At 39.6% G+C, this 18,767-nt stretch overlaps 1 protein-coding gene across 1 annotated transcript in view; it reads right to left on the bottom strand.

The window, feature by feature from the left end:
* LOC148371529 (CUB and sushi domain-containing protein 3-like) overlaps positions 1-18,767 on the bottom strand; it is a 290,824-nt gene that overhangs the window by 11,841 nt on the left and 260,216 nt on the right. Inside the window, exons 57-64 of the mRNA XM_088326066.1 lie at positions 16,217-16,399; positions 14,777-14,953; positions 13,167-13,349; positions 11,487-11,660; positions 9,834-10,007; positions 8,008-8,081; positions 7,048-7,159; positions 5,351-5,530 (exon numbers count right to left, since the gene is read on the bottom strand). Coding sequence (XP_088182192.1) covers positions 5,351-5,530; positions 7,048-7,159; positions 8,008-8,081; positions 9,834-10,007; positions 11,487-11,660; positions 13,167-13,349; positions 14,777-14,953; positions 16,217-16,399 — 1,257 coding nt within the window. The remainder of the gene's footprint in view (positions 1-5,350; positions 5,531-7,047; positions 7,160-8,007; positions 8,082-9,833; positions 10,008-11,486; positions 11,661-13,166; positions 13,350-14,776; positions 14,954-16,216; positions 16,400-18,767) is intronic.

Raw genomic sequence — 18,767 nt, 5'->3', positions numbered from 1 at the left:
TGTATATTATTTGTTAAGACACTTTATAGTGAAATCCCAAAGAAAAACTGTAAACGTCCAGAAAGGCCAGCCGGGTACACAGAGGAATTTAATTGGGTGAGTGGAGCAATTACACACAGCGCAGTTCTCTCTGCTGATCGAAGGTAAATACGCCAGCTTCCTCTTTTGAATAATTTTGTGAGAAAAGAGAGATTTTTTTTTTTTAAAAGCATGACAAAATAAGGGCAGCACGGCGGCTCAGTGGTTAGCGCATGTGCGGCACAGTTCTGAGGTCGTGAGATCAGACCTCCTGTGTGGAGTTTGCATGTTCTCCCCGTGCCTGCGTGGGTTTCCTCCAGGCACTCTGGTTTCCTCCCACATTCCAAAAACATGCATGTCAGGTTAATTGGCCGGTCCAAATTGCCCCTAGGTGTGAATGAGCGAGCGAATTGTCTGTCCCTGTGTGCCCTGCGACTGGCTGGCAACCAGTTCAGGGTGTCCCCTGCCCACTGCCCGAAAATAGCTGGGATGGGCTCCAGCACCGCCCGCGACCCTACTGAGGATAAGCGGTGCAGATAATGGATGGATGAATGAAAAAATAAGTGAAAATCTGGGGCAAAAATCATGAAGGAATAAAAATGCAGGAAGAAAAAAAGAGAAAGCTTGGAGAAAAAGAAACAAAAACAAATGAAAAAGAAGGAAAAAAAGAAAAGCAGAAAAAATAATAAACCAAGAAAAAGCAAGAGAAAAAATTAATTACTAAGAGAAAAGGGAGAAACGAGAAAACAAAATAAATACAACAGAAGGGAAATAGCAGGAAAAAAGACAGGGGTCCCTTTGTCCAGCATACAACTACTAATAATGTAATATTATGCACAAAATAATTAATACGTTTTTGAAAACCCTATTTTACTAAACTATAATAGTTATCTTTTCGCTCTGGTGTAAATTTTTAACTCATTTTAACTGTTTTATACAAAGCAACTTTAAAGTTGAATCCCTACAGGACACAAAGAAATGAAAGATATTCACTTTTCAGTGCAACAAATAAACTACAAAATACAAGAATATACCGTACTTTCCGCACTATATGGCGCACCATGTTATAAGGCGCACCTTCAATGAATGATATATTTTAAAACTTATGCCATACATAAGACGCACCCCCTTATAAGGCGCTATAAGTGCATGCTGGTTTAAGATCAGGTAATTGTGCAATTTTGTAATTGTAATCCTGTGCAGTCCTTCGAGACATTTTTGGGATTAAGGGCTATTTACGGTAAATAAATGTGACGACTTGACTACAGTAGAGAATGTAGTTACTTTATGCAACCTCTAGATGTTGCCACGCTCAAGGGAATGTCAACAAAATATTCAAAAAGGTCAAACTTTATTAACAAACAAGCTTTCCACAACTCCATTCACTCCCAAAATAAATAAACAGCCGTTTTATTATTTTCTCTGAGGTAAAGCATTTTCGTGACACATCTTTGAACAACATCGACATATCATTTTATTTTTTGTCCATTTAGTCAACACGCAAAGAAAAAAACGTCTGATACTGTTATTTTAAATGAAACGTTAGTGCAATCGCAATAAAGTGACACTCGTAATGTGCAAAAACAACGAGTGCAAAACGATAACAATAAAGCAATAACATAATAACTGTAAAATGTAAAACGTAAACACACAAAAGAAAAACAAAGATCACTCTATAAGCTCCTCATCGACGAATCCCTCGAATTCTTCTTCTGCTGTGTTCGAATTGACCATATCTCAGTGAATGGGCCATCCAACACGTCCGGTGTTTTTGTGCCAGCGCTGTTGCCTTCATACGTATAGTTATCGTACTGACACTTCTGCTTGCCGCTCTTTGTTGAACAACCCACTGTTCAAGTGTCTCCTCTAACTCTGGCCATCTTGCTTTATTGCCACGGAAACTTTGTTGAGTTTTCCTTACTTGGCGGAGCTTATCTTCATCCTTTCTCCACTTCCGTACCATCGATTCATTTAAGTTTAACTCTCTCGCTGCCGCTCTATTGCCGTGTTGTGCTGCGTGACTGATCGCTTTGAGTTTAAACTCGGCGTTGTACGCGTGTCTCTTAACAGGAGCCATTTTCTTATACAAATGCACGTATGAAAGAGAATATCGCTCTCTCTCTCTCTCTCGCTCTCTCTCTCTCTCAAACGTGACATTCTGAATAATTCTGCGTTTGTTTAAGGTAAATTGTGCTTTACATCTTCACCAGTCATAACCCTGGATTCAGACAAATACTGTATTTGTTGAATATGAATTAAGCAGTTTAATGGGGTAGCCATTTTGCCACTTAGTAAACAAATACAACACGAGCCCCGGCAACTACCAATCGTTTAATATTTCCCAGTATGCACAGCGCGAAAAATGGAGTCGGCGGCTGTTTCTCGTAGTTGCGAGACCTTGCGAATTTAATATTGAGCCATATATAAGGCGCACTGTGTTATAAGGCGCATGGTCAGCTTTTGAAAAAAAACAAGACTTTTAGGTGCGCCTTATAGTGCGGAAAATACGGTACTACAAATTTAAGAAAGCTCATCATGAAACACATCCCAGCAAAACACTAGAAACAGTGCTTTGCAAAAAAGAACTCCGACCAGTTTTTATCCAAGTGTTTTACTTTGTAATCAACACTTAAATACACCTCAACCAAACTCAGTTTTGCTCCCGTGCCATTTTGAAATACGCACATCTGTATGCTATGTTGTTGTAAGGCGGCTGCAGCTGAGGACGCCCACACCCTATCGGACGTCGCGCCCTTTGTCGTGTTAAATACAGAAATAAACCCAGCTTTGGAGACTGCGCCTTTTAACAAGTTGTGCCCTCTGCTAAAAATCAAATAGTGTATTTTATGAAAATAGAAGTATACAGCAAGATTTTGTCCTCAACAAAAACTATTGTAGAAAAAAAAGTGCAAATGAGTTTTTTTCCGCATGTTCAAGCTGCTTAATAATAATAAAAAGACTTATCTGCACATAGGTTTAGTGGTTTATTTCAACAGCAGTCTAAAACTCAAAAAGTGCTCATCTTGCCATTTGTTAGAGCTCACATTCTCTACTGTGAAAATTAGGGATAGCTGTGACAATAGCAACAAAAATTGTGATTCGGATTGGAAATACTTTTGCTTATAAAGACAACGTTAGGGTGTTTTTCTCTGCTCTGGGTTCCTGGTACTTAATAATATAATGTTGTTAATCTAGTATCAGGGTTTGTACACGTTTTTTAAGGGCATATTCAAGTAGTTTTCAAGCACTTTCAAGGGAGTTTTTTGAAATGTCTCCAGTACCTTGAAAGAAAGAAATTCAGCGCTAATCAAAATACTTTTTTTTCTTTGATAACTAAAATAAAGTTGTCATCTTGCTGATAGCACATACAATTTGCTTTTTTGAGACGTTCCTATCGATGGTCTTTTAGTGTCAATGGGCTGCTATAAAATGACATGAATTCTGCCGTCCTCCTTCAACAATGTACATGCAGCTTAGCTACGTCACACTTGTTTACAAACACGGAAAGGGCTCTCTAGGTGTTGCGTAATAATCAAGTTCAATACAGATGACAAAAAAAGAAAGAATACTGTATGTATAAAAAGCAGGAAAATTAGCCAAATTTGGACTCATTTTATTGAGAGTGATGATTCTGAAGAGTGCATTCGATCTTTCAGTCTTAGAGAATGCTGATCTTTTACTTTTTGTTTTACTTATTTTAATAAATATTGTGTTTTTCAGAGGATTTGTGTCAAAATTGTTTAAGATAGAATAGTAAATACTCTATTTTATTTTTTGCATTTTATCATTTTTGGCATTGAAGTGATAATATTCTTAATTTACTGATTTGCATTTTCAGCATTTTGTGTCGTTGTTTGACTTTAAATCTGTTCAGCGTGTAAAAAGCTCAAAATTGTTTGGAGTTTACAAATTTTTCTGTAGATATGTCAAACTTTCAGTTAATGTTCCATTTTTATGGGATCTCTGCCAAACACATGAGATTACTAAATGATTTGGTGCATTATGTTTTACTATTATTGATAATTTACATTAAAAAGAAAAGTCTGATGAGCTGTTTGAGCTGAAAAAGACGTCTCTTAGGGCCCGGTCACACAGCCGTTTGCGTCTGTATCGCGGCTGAATCACAACCAGAAATGTCTGCCCGTGAAGCAGATGCTGTTGGACGCTTTGAGATGGCGATACAGACGAGATACAGCCGTGCTTTACACGCGGCAAGAAATTCACACGCGGTTGGCCGCGCGAAAAAGTTTTGCGCTGCTCAAAACTTTAGACCACGTGTTAACCGCGGGCGGCACATGTGGTACACACGCGGATATGACGCGGTACGGACGCGGAACAACGTGCTACGGCCGCGGCCAGGGCGCGGTTACACGCGGGTAGGACGCGGAATTTTAGCGGGTAATCGCAGGTGGAGCACGGTCATAGCACGTTTGTTCTGCGTCTGTATCGCGGCTGAATCACGTGAACTAGCGTGTGTAACGCGTGTGACGGTCAAACGCCTTTCTCCGGGTATATTCAGCGCGATTTGCCGAGCACACGTCAGTTGTGCTCGAGACGTCAAGGGGTGAACATGGATCCCCGTCACCGTAGTGACCTCGTCTTAATCCATTTTTATTTCTTGACATTTCTTTTCATTTCATAACAAGATAATAAAATAAAAATGAAAAACTATTACAATAATAACATGTTGGCTTCTTCTTCGGTGCCATAGCTTGAAATCTTGATCTTCACGGGACTGTGTCTTTAGCGGTTATGATTTCTACAGCCCGGCTCGGCAGCTTTTATACCCGTGGTCCACACGCGGAAAAGACGTGGAACTGACGCGATGAGGAAGCGGAACAGTCGCCGGCGTCTGTTTCGCGGGCATACCACGGATGAACAGCGGGTTGGCCAATTTTGCGCATTTTCCACCGCGGGCAACAGCGTCTGCTTCACGGGCAGAAATTTATGGCCGTGATTCAGCCGCGATACAGACGCAAACGGTTGTGTGACCGGGCCCTTAGTGAGCCATGGCAAAAAAGCTGGTTTCTTAAATACAGCTGTCCAGTTGGGTACGACCGCTAGGGGGCAGTGACTGTTCAAGTGACAACACCATAATGACAAGCCACCAGAGCAGGCGTGTCTGCATCATTCTCACTCACTTCTTAAAAAAATGTCTTCGTTTATTGCGTTGTCTATCGTCAAAAATCATTACAATGGAAACAATCTCAAGCATTTGCAAGCTCTTTACCCAAAATTCAAGTATTTTCCTGACCTTGAAAACGCAACATTAAAATTCAAGGATTCAAACCCTATTGTACACTAGCATTGCAAAACTCTGTCGTCACCTTACCTCTGCAAACAGGCACTTTGCCGCTCCAGCTGCCATCAGACCGGCAGAAGCGATGCTCTGAACCCCCAGAAAGGAAGTATCCTGGTTGACAACTGTAAACCAATGTGTAACCGTAGGAGGCAAGGTCCAGAACCATCACGTCAGAGTTGGGTGGGTTGCGAGGTTGGTTGCATGAATGAGCTGGAGAGGAGGTAGATTGCAGAAAAATAAGTGTGTGTACAGAGACTGAGAAACAAACATACATTCCACAAGCCGAGAGCTACTTATTAGCGCAAAGGGCACCCAGTCTGATATGCATTTCTAAACCAAAAACCTATCTTGCACTACTTACTTTGTTATTAGAAGTACAACAAGAGATAAAGAAAATGAAGAAAATAAAAAGAGAGGATATAAAGGAACGAAAAATAGGGAACAAGAAAGGAATAGGAAGTAGGGTGTGACGCAGACGCACTAATTCAATAAATAATCGTTTTACTATAAAATCACAATGACCCTGCACTGGTGAGCTATTTTCAGAACAGGTAAGTGGGCACTTCAGCTGTCCTCAGGGGGAAAGGTGGTTCCTGTGGGCACCAGGTTGGAGACCCCTGATATAATGCACTACCTTCATTGATGTAATCACACTTCAAAGTGCAATTTAATGGGAAAATACGTGATTCCAAACAGCAAACCAATGTTTGATGCGTGATATTGTCATGATTTGCCCATTACTCTCACCTGCGCTGACTCGTTTAGTCCCAGCTGCTGCTGATTAGTTCCCCTCCTATTTAAACACGTCTTTCTCATTCACTCCTTGTCAGTCCATCTGCAAACCTCAGCGCATGCAAGGCAAGCACTTCTGACTCTGGCTCCCGTTTTGATCCCGACCTGTTACCTGTATTGAGCCCCGATCCAAGCTCCCTTCTCCTGTCCCGGCTACCCATATCGTGATTCTGTTTCCTGTATCGATCCCCAATCCAAGCTTCGTTCCAGTCGTCCCGGCTATCCGACTTGTTCTCCGACCACACTCCGTCTCCCGTCCAGACAGCTCGACTTATTCCGATCTCCGAAAACGCTTCGTTCGCGATGGCTTCGTGCTACTCCTGCCCAGTGAGCACCAGGTTGCTGTATTTTTCCTCTCGCCCCGACTTCCCCGGTCCCTTAATTAAGCATTGTGTGAAACGTTACGCGTTTGGGTCCCCTGCTTGTACCGGTCGTGACGGATATAGAATGAACAACAACAACTTGTGAATACCTGAACCACCCTCTTCATTGATTATACCGATAATAATGAAAGAGAACTGTAACATAATTGGTGGACATTTTGTCTGGCTGAAATTGATGATTTGTGGAAGTAAAAATTAGAAAAATACCATACCTGTCAACCTGTACGTTTTTGCCGTACAAAGTACGTTTATTATGCATTTGAAGACTTGTACGGCGTACAAGAAAGTCTATACGGAAAAACGCAAATTTGTCAACTATGGGTACCATCCGGTATACAGCGACTATCACGAAACGGCAAATCAATCAAGTCAAACGAGTTCGCCGCGGTAGCCTCTATCTCGGTATTGTTTATTTCTTTGCAAACGAAGCGAGCGTTTGATGCTATTGTGCGCATGCGTCTGCCGCTGTAGTGCCTAATTTCGACTCCCCTGCAAATTTCCCCCCCCAAGTATTTGTGTTTCCCACACAAAACGACACGTTACATTACTTACGGATACAGCTAGGCTGGCTGCCGGTCCAGGTGAGATCGGGTAAACAGAGTCGTGTGATGGAACCCTGCAGGATATGACCTTGTTGGCACTGGAAATCCACTCTGCTGCCCACCTTTGAATAAAAACACAGCGATCAGTAAAATAAACTATTCATTTAATAAATTTATGTCAGTTCAAGTTTTTCTAGTAGACCTTTGGCGACCTTCTCTGGGTAATCTGAGGTAACTGTAATCGGCACTCAGAAATCCTTCTTAACTCGGAACAAAAACGCTACACAAGCAAGATTATTTTAAAACTATTATGTGACAGTACTGAAGCTATTTGGAGAAAAAAAAGTTTATTCACTACAGTACGTTTATTTGTTAAACAAACGCCGCCCAAGGCCTCTTTCTTTGGTTTCAATCAATAAAAGTATTTTATAAAAAAAAAAAAAAATGGAAAACATGTTTTTACTTTCCGGATTTTGGCTATCACGGGTCACTTTTTGGAACACAACCCCGGCGACAAACAGGAGACTAATGTGTACAACCTCACTCACTCGCTCACTGTTGTGGTTTGCTGTTGACCAGAATGCAGGAAAAGGCAAGGTGCTCAAAAATGATGGTGTTTAATCACAAATGTATCCACAAAGTAAGAAGCAAACGGTCAAAAACAACAATAAAACTGTCAGAACCAGAAAACAAACCTAAGAAAGCAGGACATACTGGTAAAAGGTGACGGAGGAAAATGAAAATGGAGAATAAAAATCTGTTGTCCAAAAGTCCTTATGATGAGTGAGGCTAATTAGGGACAATTGTGGGGTGATTGGACACACTTATCCCAATTACAAATTGATTAGGCGCCCTCTGATGGACGGAGACGCGCCAGACCCTAACGCACACATGGATAAACACACACAAAATGGGGCAAATAGTGCTTTTAGCAAAAAAAGGTGTAAAACGTTTGGAAAAATAGAAATACCTTAAAACCAGTTGAGTAATTCATGAAGCCATGATCGGGCACTCCTGGATTTTCACAGGTTGTTTTTGTAGGCTCTAAAAAAATTAAGATACAATTTATTTGAAAAGTAAGAGGATACTAGGAAAGTAATTGTACGTTTATAGCATGTATCACATAGATTTTAAAACGTGAATACCTTTGTGATTTAATGTCAGTTCAACAAAGTGAAAACAAACAACAACAAAATGTATCTTTACAGAAATACCGTAAATTCCGGATTATAGAGTGTACTTGAGTATAACTCGCACCCAGTACATTTTTAAAGGAAAAAACAGCGCCTAAAGATCCTGGCTCAAAATTGCCAAATTAAATCCCTAGCAATTGTGGCCAGAATTCCAGTACAGTGCATGCGGGTTAGAACAACAAGGGTTCACTCTGTGCATTTTAGACGTGGTAATTCAAAGTCTATATCAACACGAGATTGAGTAAACAAAAGTAAGCTTGCTTGTGAGCTGGATCTGAATAGACTAGGGTGGGGCTAGGGGTACCTGAGAGGTACGGGCGTGGGTAATGGAGGACATTGTCCCCGCCGTTAAACTGGTGGATGCACCTTTTACGATACTTTCAGTAAGTTTCTGCCTTTGCACAGTGTGTTAAACAAGTTTATTTCTGCTTGAAAATGGTTATAAACAGGAGTCTCAAACTCAATTGAGTTGAAGCCAGGATCTGGGTGAGGTTGGGCCAAATGGGGTTTTCCACAAAAATAGAGCTGAAAAAAACAGGGTTTAATATTTTCCCACTAGATGTCGCTGTAATGAGCAGTGCAAACAGGTTTCAAAAGAAGACTACAAACTACGGAGACTGAAAGTGAGCAAAAAGCACCCATTTTCTTCCAAATTTTACCCAGCATTCCTCAAAGGAAGATCAAAAGAAGGGACAAATATATATATATATATATATATATATATATATATATATATGTTTTCTTAATTGAATAGAAAAGGGAAGATGAAATTAGAAAAAGAAAAAAAGAAAGCAGAAATAAAAAGGAAACAAAAACAACTAAAAAAAAAGATAAAAATGAGAGGAAAAAAAATGTTTCTTTCTTTTTTCCTTTTTCTCTTTTTTCTTGTTTGTCATTTTTCTCCTTTTTGAGTTTTACTTTTCGTCATAACTCTTTTTGTTTTACTTTTCTCTTTTCGTTTTTTACTTTTTTTCTTATTTCCCTTCTTTTCAAAAGTAATATGTTTTGGTCATTTTGAATCACTGTATTTTGTCTTCTTCCGTTGTGGTTTCAGCACTTGTTATACAGCGACATCTAGTGGGAAAATAATACACACTGTCTTTTTTACTTTCATAAAAAGGCGGGGGGCCTCAAACTAGCATTCTGGGGGCGGCAACTGTCCCCCAGGCCCCAATTTTGACCCTCTTATAAAAATTATATATATATATATATATATATATATATATATATAACAACTTGACATTCTTTGCTTCTCTTGTCTTATCAAACTTCTCAGGAGTCTAAGTATTTACTTTTACATGAAAAAATATTCTCTCGGGTTGCACAAAAATCTGGTGTTACATTCAAATACTTTGCAAATATATCAAGTCAATATTTTTGCCAATAGTACTCCCAGTGCAAAAGTATATATTCCACTGGCCAATTCATCAAAATGTGAAAACATAATTGACTATTGCCGGAAACTCAGCAAAATGTAACTTGATAGGAAGTCAGGTTTTGACAATGGTTAGGTTGTTGTTTCAAGCGATGCTGATAAACTTTGCGTGAACGCTTAGTCCCATGGAAGAGAACAGGGCACATCAGTTGAGACGGTGTTTAGTACCGATGCATCGAGGCGGTGATCCACTCCAAGTGCCATCCTCCTGGCATAGGCGGGTACTTGATCCTACTAACACAAACTGGGGAATGCAATTGAATGTGACCTCTGATTTAAAGATGAAGCTGCGCCCCTCTCGTCGTCCTTTAGCAGGCGTGCCAGGATCCCCACAGAACATGGCTGAAATGACAAGGGGAAAAAAGATACCATGTTTTCACGACTATAGGGCGCACCGTGTTAATTGGCTAGTTCTTTTTCTGTATTCAACACATACGCAGGGCGTACCGCACGATAGGGCGCGGGTGGCCTCTGCTGCGCCCCCTATTGTGCTGAAAAATGCCAAATGCTAAAGTCTATAATTTTAATACAAGGTATCCTAGGTGCAAATAAGAAAAACAGAACATGGAATTTGTTATAGTTCGTAATGCAAATGATCAAGTAACAGGGGGCCCCAAAAATAAACATTTTCTTAGGGCCCCATGAAGGCTTGGGCCCTACTTTGACCACAACACATATCATAATGAGGTTATAACAGGAGTCTTCATCATGTGCCCACAGGCACCAGGGTGCCCCTTGAGGTGCCCACAGCACTGTTTTGAAAAAAAAAAAAAAAAGTCACCAATGGTGGTTCATTGGGATTCTCTAGTAAAAAAAAAATTTTAATGGTTGACTGAGTCTATTTAAGCCTATTTTTAATAACTAACCCGGTAATAACATAGTAATAACATGATAGGTTGTTCTTTTAGAAATTTGTTGTATAAATTCCAGTCATGGGATTCATGGACGAAAATAAAAACTTCAAATGATGATAATTATTTTTAGGCAATTAATTACAAGAATAGAATAATAATCTATTGATGTATTTATTCATCTTTTGTTGATTTATTTGACAGGAAATACAAAAACTGAATTCCAATTTTTGCTATTATAACCCGAATGAGCAAAAATGTGCAGTTTTTTAAGCTGGTACCTGGCTACCTTTTTAGCGTCGCAGTTGGCTATCTTCCTGCCTCTTTAGCTATTTAGCGAAATATCTAGGTAGCATTTTACATTTGTCCATGCTATCTAGCTGACATTTTATCTTTTTTTTGTTATGATGGCATATTTTGGCCTCCTTTCTATCTAGCAATTTAGATTTTTCTTTTAACCTTCTATCCTGCTATATCCTGTAAATGTCTTTTTACTTTTTTGAGCTAGCTATCTAGCTCCCTTTTAGTTCACCTGCTTACCTTTCCAGGTTCCAACTATCAGGCTACCTTTTTAGCTAATTAGCAAGCTATCTAAATATCTTTTTACATTTTTGCATGATATCTAGCTGACATTTTATCTTTTTTGGGTAATTATGAAGCTATTTTTTGCCTCCTTTCTGGCTAGCTGTCTAGCTTTTTGTTAGCTTACTATACAACTATTTAGATGGCTTTTACACACAGAGACAGACAACTCACTTAGCTTTTAGTTATGTTGACAGCTCCCTTTTATTTTTACCCTTCTAGCTAACTACCAAGCTACCTTTTAAGCTATTTAGCAAACCGTCTAGCTAAATTGCTCTTTTAGAAATTCATATCAGACTGGGTGCTCTTTGTACTAATTAGTAACAAAAAGTAGGTCTCATACTAAAAAAGGTTGGAGACCCCTGGGTTAGAATTATGAAGTTCTTACGCAAGCACTGAGGCAGGTCTCCACTCCAGGTCCCATTCCCTGTGCAGGTGATGACAGCAGGGAAGGACAGTTGGTAGCCCGACAGACAAGTATAACTCACACTGGTTCCCCATTCCCACACTGAGCCCTCCACCAAGCTGTTAGTGATGGACGGAGGAGTCGGACACGTAACCACTGTGGGAAAAACAGTCATCATGTTTTCATTTACTCACGGTACGTACACCTTTTCATGGCGCTCACAAAACCAATTCTCCAATCGATCTAGTACTCGCCATCTTGGTCTTTTAACCTGTCCTTTTGGGTGCTACACTAGGAGGCAATGACAAAGGCATACAAACTAATGCCAGCTGCTGTTAGTCACAAGGGAAGAAGAAATGTAATGGCAAAGCAAAGCCACCAGAGAAGGCGTGTCAGCGTCATTATTAAGAAGACTTGATTTATTTTTCTTCATTTACTGCGTGGTCTATTGAGTGAGACTCCTGGGAAACAAAGCTACAATTTCAAGCAACTACAAGCACTCTATCCAAAATTCAAGCACTTTCCGATCCTCAAAAACAAAAATCAGATTAAAAACTTAATTTACAGCCCAAACCCTTGCTCCTAACCCTACACCTCACACTAGCTGTAACCCTAGCCCTGACCCTGTTTCAAATTGTAACCCTAGCTCTAAACCTATTTTGAAACTCTACATTTAGTTTAGTGGCCCAATATAGAGCTTCAATTTTAGTTCCTAACCCTAAAGCTACACCTTACTCGAGCTGTAACACTAGCCCAGAGCCTATTTCAGAACTGTTGATATAGTTTAATACCCCTAATAAGGAGCCTAAACTTTATTTTCAAACTCTAACCCTAAGCCAACTGATATTACGAACCCTTAAATTGGTTTCAAACCCTAACTTACAGCCCAAACCCTAGCTCCTAACCTTAACCCTACACTTGACACTTGCTGTAACACTAGCCCTGACCTTGTTGCAAAAAGTCACCCTACCTACTGTATAAACCTGTAAACCTAAAGCTACATTCAGTTTGGAGCCCTAACATAGAGCTCAAACTATAGTTCCTAACCCTAAACCTACACCCAACTTTAGCTGCAACACTCTCCCCAACCCTATTTCAAAACCCGTAATTCAGTTTGGTGAATCAAGGAAGAAAGGTTTTGGGTGCTCTGAGGAGAGTGATGAGCAACAAGAGTATGAGTATGGATGTCAAGAGGGGACTGTATGAGGGTGCGATTGTGCCGACTGTGTTGTATGCTTTCAGAGACTTGGAGCCTGAACACAGATTTGAGAAGGAAATTAAATGTCTATGAGATGAAGTGTTTGAGGAGTATGTTAGGAGTGTCAAGATTGGATAGATTGAGAAATAAAATTGTAAGAGACAGAACTGGAGTAGTAGTGGAACTGAGCAAGCGTGTGGATAAGAGAGTACTCGGTTGGTTTGGACACATGGACAGGATGGATGAGGCGCGAATGTTGAAGATGATCTACAGAGCAGAAGTCAATGGAAGGTGGCTCATGTCTCTTAAACAACAAAGATCCCTTTTTTTCACTTTATAGAAAAAGGATATAGATGCAGGTGTATAGCATACATTTATAAGTATTATGTTTGTTATTTGACAAACTATTGTTTATAGGCTTTACAATCATTTTATAATGCAATGTGAGGGTAAATGGAACTTACCCTTGCATGCTGGAATGGCACCAGACCACGTGCCATTATTGGTACAGGTCCTGGTGATTTTGTGGTCCCCTCCGATCATTGCAAAACCCAGTTGGCACACAAATGTGATGTTGTGTCCCACTGTGAGGTCATCACCATATCTCATCCCATTTGCTGGGATTCCTGGGTCCCCACAAGTGATGACTGCATTAGAGATAAAACAGGAATTATAATAAATATTGTAAAAAATTAGGAGTTGATACTCAGTGAAGCTCAAAGTAAGTCATCACATTGTTTTATGGTATCAATATTAAATAGAACAGCGGTATCCAATCTTTTTCATGCTAAGAGCTACTTTATATTTCTAATTCCAGTTTGACAGGCATTTCTTAAATAGCAACTTAGCTGGATGGCTTGCTAAATAGCTAAAATGCCAGCTTGATGGTTTGCTAGAAAGGCAAAAAGGTAAAAAACTAAAAGGGAGCTAGATAGTGTTAGATTATTAAAATGTGTCACTGAGTATGTTGTCACCATAACATGACTTTTCCAGCTATATCAAGTTTATTATTTGATCATCACAGCATGGATTCAATAAAAAAAAAACTATTTTAGTTGTTATAAATGCACTTATGTTTATCCACGTATCTGATGCTTCAGCCATAGTTTAACATACAACCTTCAAAATCCAGCTATGAGAAGTTTCAACAAAAGTCTCTTGTTCATTGAGATCATTTTTTATCTAGGAATGCGAGTTCCCAGGAGAGGTTTTTTCATGTTCCATTTTGCATAATCCACGCCTTTCTCCTATAAAAGAGAAGGGGCAAATCATTTGTCGACGACTTTCTGGGAATCGTACTCCAAGCATCTTGGTGGGAGGGCACATCCCGTTGACTTTAACAGAGTGCACTCTGTTTTGTATTTATTTGAAACTTTGTAATATGTTCTCAAATGCATTGCTTCTCTCCAGCTCTATTTTATTCAAAGTCCTAATACCCGGTGTGGTCCAGGAAAAAAACATGCGGTGAGAAGCACACACCGGAATTATCTTTTGCCCTCAATAGCAGGTTAAAAGAGTAAAACACTATCTAAATAGCCAGATAGAAAGCTAAAAAACTAACTAGCTAGCTAAGGACGCCAAAATTTACCTTTATAACTAACAAAAAGGAAAACGTTTGCTAGATAGCATGCAAAAAATGTAAAAAAGCAAGCTAAATAGCTTGCCAAATTGCTCAAAGGGTAGGACTAAGATGACTAGCTTCAAAGCTAAAAAGGTAGTTAGATAGCTAGCTAAAAAAAACACAGATATTGTTTTTTTTGCACTTTCACTTTTTGAAACCCACAAATTAGAATTTTGTATGTTGTATTTCCTTTAACATAAATAAATAAAAGATGAATACATATAGTAAATGTTTTAGATACATGAATAGATTTTCATTATACTCTCTTGATTAATTGCTTAAAAATAATTATCAATACTTGAATAAGTTTTTTGTCCACGAGGACCATGAACTGCAATTTGTTTATTTGAACTTATAAAATAACAACTTATCTTATATATATTTCCTACACTAATGTAAAGCTGGTAAGCATGTCATGTGGGTTTAAGCAAATTCCTTTCATAAAATCCTTACTTGTGCAGTTTGGAGGTATGCCTGACCACGTGCCATTAGCCAGACATTGCCGTGTGGGTAATCCTGAGAGGAAATAACCTTCCATACAAGAATAAACAATGGAGTGGGAGAAGGTTGTACCATCCATTCGGGAAATACTGCCATGAGCAGGTGTTCCAGGGTTGCCACATTGCACAGCTGTATGAAAAGTCAAACAAATACATTACAGTGATACAAATACAGTAGTTATACTAGTGATATCTACTGTTTGAAATCAACATCACGCTTTGGACCCAGAGGAATACATATAAATATATAATAGGAATTGGGAAAATATATAATAGGAAAACCAAGGAGTGGCTCCGTAAGAAGCACATCAAGGTTCTAGCATGGCCCGGCCAGTCTCCAGACCTGAACCCAATCGAAAACCTTTGGAGGGAGCTCAAACTCTCTGTTTCTCAGCGACAGCCCCAAAACCTGACTGATCTAGAAAAGATCTGTGTGGAGGAGTGGGCCAAGATCCCTTCTGCAGTGTGTGGAAACCTGGTGAAAAGACTACAGGAAACGTTTGACCTCTGTAATAGCAAAAAAGGCTACTGTACCAAATATTAACATTGATTTTTTTTTTTTGTTCAAATACTACAGTATTTGCAGCTATGTCACACAAATAAATCGCTAGAAAATCATGCATTGTGATTTTTTGATTTTTCTTTTTAGTCTATCTCTCTCACAGTAGGCATGCACCTATGGTGAAAATTTCAGACCCCTCTAAATGGATTTCTAAATGGGAGAAATAGGAAAATACTGTTAGCAGGGTGTTCAAATACCTATGTGATGTGTTAGAAGAATTAACGCATGCGTTTTCTAGCTGTATTAGTTTTGTTATTTATTCATAAGCTTATTATTTTGATAATTACAATACTCCTTTAATTGTTATGAATGCACAATTATGCTTTTTCAAATATTTGAAAGAAGTATTTACTTTCTGGCGGTACTTTCCCATTAATCTTTCCAAGTACCTCTGAGCCTACCATTCTCTTATCCAACCTTGAACACCCAGCTGTGTTCAGTTTTAACAAAGGTCTGTTTGTGAAAATGTGACTTTCTCACCTTGCCCGGAAAACTACAGCCAATATAAGTTTAATTTTCTTCCTTGAAAGAGAGGGGCGACGCAATTTTCAATGGCCTTCAGTTGGAGAACGCTCTCCTGATCCACTGGCCTAGAGTATACTCTGTTTTATTTTATTTTTTAACTTTGTGATAAAAGTCTTTAACTGAACTGCTCTCTTCAGCTTGTTTTTTCTACTCGGTCTGGTCCCGCGAGTTGAACACTTGGCAAGACATGGAATGTCGACACCAACAGATGTTTATTTAAATGTGTGTGTACAGTAATTATCTGCTCACCAACTGACCCACTCCAGGAAACACAACATCACGGAGTCATTTTGAGTTTTGCCTTACATTTGCAGAATGGCTGTCTGCCTGACCACGTCCCATTCGGAAAGCAGATCCTCTCTGCTGAGCCGTAAAGCGTGTGTCCCACTGTGCAGGTGACTCGCACTTTGCTTCGCACTTTGAAGTTCCCTGCCTCCCTGCTGGCATGTACGGGCGTACCAGGATCCCCACAGGTGCCCACAATGTTACCTGCAGTGAAAGATAAGCACACAGGGATCAATAAAAGCACAAAAACAAAATTCTATTCAGTCAGCTGAATCTGAATTTTTTTATAAAAAATTACCAAGTGACAGCAATACAGTAAACCCTCGCTGTAACTCGGTTTGTGGATTTTAATTGTAAATTGTGTTCTGCATTCTGATTGGCTAGCTGCAAACACCTTAACCTTTCTGTAAAATTCACTTAAAATCCTAATCCAAGACGTACCCCAAGTAAATTAAATGCTGTTCTTGAACTGTTCTGAGAATATTGTCAGTGTTGGTCTTCTTTTGAAAGGTACCATTCTAAAGTTTTGTCCTTAACTGAAATAATCACTGCAAGTGCTACTAATATTGGGTAATTTGAGTTTGAATACACAGAAACAGGTTTTTATTCTTGCCTGAATTTTGAAATCAAATGCCTGCAAAAGAGCATGGGCATCTTAGATGGAAAACAGCTGGGACAATAGCACTAAGACTTATGGGGTCCCAGGTCAAATTTGCTTACCATCTGAAAAACCAAACACTATATTTTACACATTTTTCTAATGGTTTCCATAAGTGGCCATTTGTATACAGACAGTTTACAGCCCTAAAACCTTTGCAACCATGTATCTTAGTTTGCTAGCTTAACATCAGTATTAAAAAAAGCTGTTGGTTAAGCCAATTAGCTTCCGAGTTGTAGAGTCACCGCCTGCTAGCGGGCCTTGGGAGACGTCACTGGTTTCACAAAGTATGGTTGGCTAGGATGCGGTAACAGAAGTATCACAATTAAAATGTGGGAAAAAAATTCTCTGTATCCACTTCTTCTCTCTAACACAATTGTTCAGCCCTAATTCAGATAAAAATTTATGCCAGAAATATGAAAGGACAGGCTCGACTTTCACTATTAGCTTTGATGGGGATAGAACTTCCTAATGTTCGGAAAATGTGGCATGTCTTTTTTAAAAGTTGGTTTTTCGGTTTGTAAAAGGGAGATAAGCACGTGGAGCGAGGTAGGGAAGATGGTGCTGATCGCCTCTCGTGGGGCTAGGAGATGCTTATGTCTTTTGAAATTACAAAATTGGGAATAAATAATCAACGTTAAAGAAAAGGAGTAAACATACAGTATATATAGATAGATAGATAGATAGATAGATACTTTATTCATCCCCTAAGGGAAATTCAAATTTCCAGCAGCATCCCTGAGCTGAGAACAGTACAATAATAAAGCCAAAAGAATACAATATACAAATACCCAGTGTGACGTGCAAATGCCCACTGTAGCGTGTTATATAGAGTAACTAAATAGTGCTACACAGAATACATATTGCAGTAAGATTCGGTAATATCCAATGTAGGTGGTGTGGTTTAATGTGGGCCTTTACTCTGCCGGGTGGAGTTAAAGAGCCTCATGGCATGAGGAAGAAAAGATCTCTTCAGTCTGTCCGTAGTACAAGACAGTGACAGCAGTCTGTCGCTGAAACTGCTCTTCTGTCTGGAGATAATGCTGTGTAGTGGATGCGATGGATTGTCCATGATTGACCTCAGCTTTTTCAGTGCTCGTCTCTCAGCTACTATTGTTAGGCTGTCCAGCTCTTTGCCCACAACAGAGCTCGCTTTCCAAGCCAGTTTATTGAGACGAGAGGCATCCTTCTTCTTGACGCTGCCTCCCCAACACGCTGCCGCATAGAAGAGGGCGCTTGCCACTACTGTCTCATAGAATATTTTCAGGAGCTTTTTGCAGATGTCACATAAGTGAATACACCCCTCACATTTCTGCTGAGATTTTATCATAATGTCCAATTGAACACTGAAGAAACATGGTTTTGACACGATGAAAGATTATATAGCAGTGAGAATTATTTTTTTCCCCTCAAAAAATATAAAACAAAGCCATTAGTAGCTAAACCCCTGGTAACAAAAGTGATTATACCCTTAAATAAAAGTTCAAGTTTCTGTGTGGCCAATAAGATTTGCAGAAGCACCTTAATCCTCCTGGCCATGACTTTCACCAGGGCTTCATAATTTGCCACTGGAATGCTCTTCCACTCCTTCATGACAACATGACTGAGCTGTGGGATATTCAAGATCTTGTGCTTTTCCACCTTCCGCTTGAATATGCCTCATAGTTGTTCTATTGGATTTAGATCTGAACACATACTTTGCCAGTCCATCCCCTTTACCCTTAGCCCCTTTGGAAAAGCCTTGGTCATCTTAGAAGTGTATTTGGGGTCACTGTCAGGCTGGAACATTCGACCAACTATCTGGAGGGAGGGGATCATTCTATACTAAAGTATTTCACAGTACGTGTTTAAATTGGTTTCCCTGAATGAAATGCCACTCCCCAATTCCATTTGCACTCATGCAGCCCTGAACCA

This window comes from Urocampus carinirostris, chromosome 2 (assembly GCF_059441175.1).
Source record: "Urocampus carinirostris isolate Australia breed hairy pipefish chromosome 2, RoL_Ucar_1.0, whole genome shotgun sequence".
NCBI classification, from domain to species: Eukaryota; Metazoa; Chordata; class Actinopteri; order Syngnathiformes; family Syngnathidae; genus Urocampus; species Urocampus carinirostris.
This window is presented reverse-complemented; position numbering and strand designations above follow the sequence as displayed.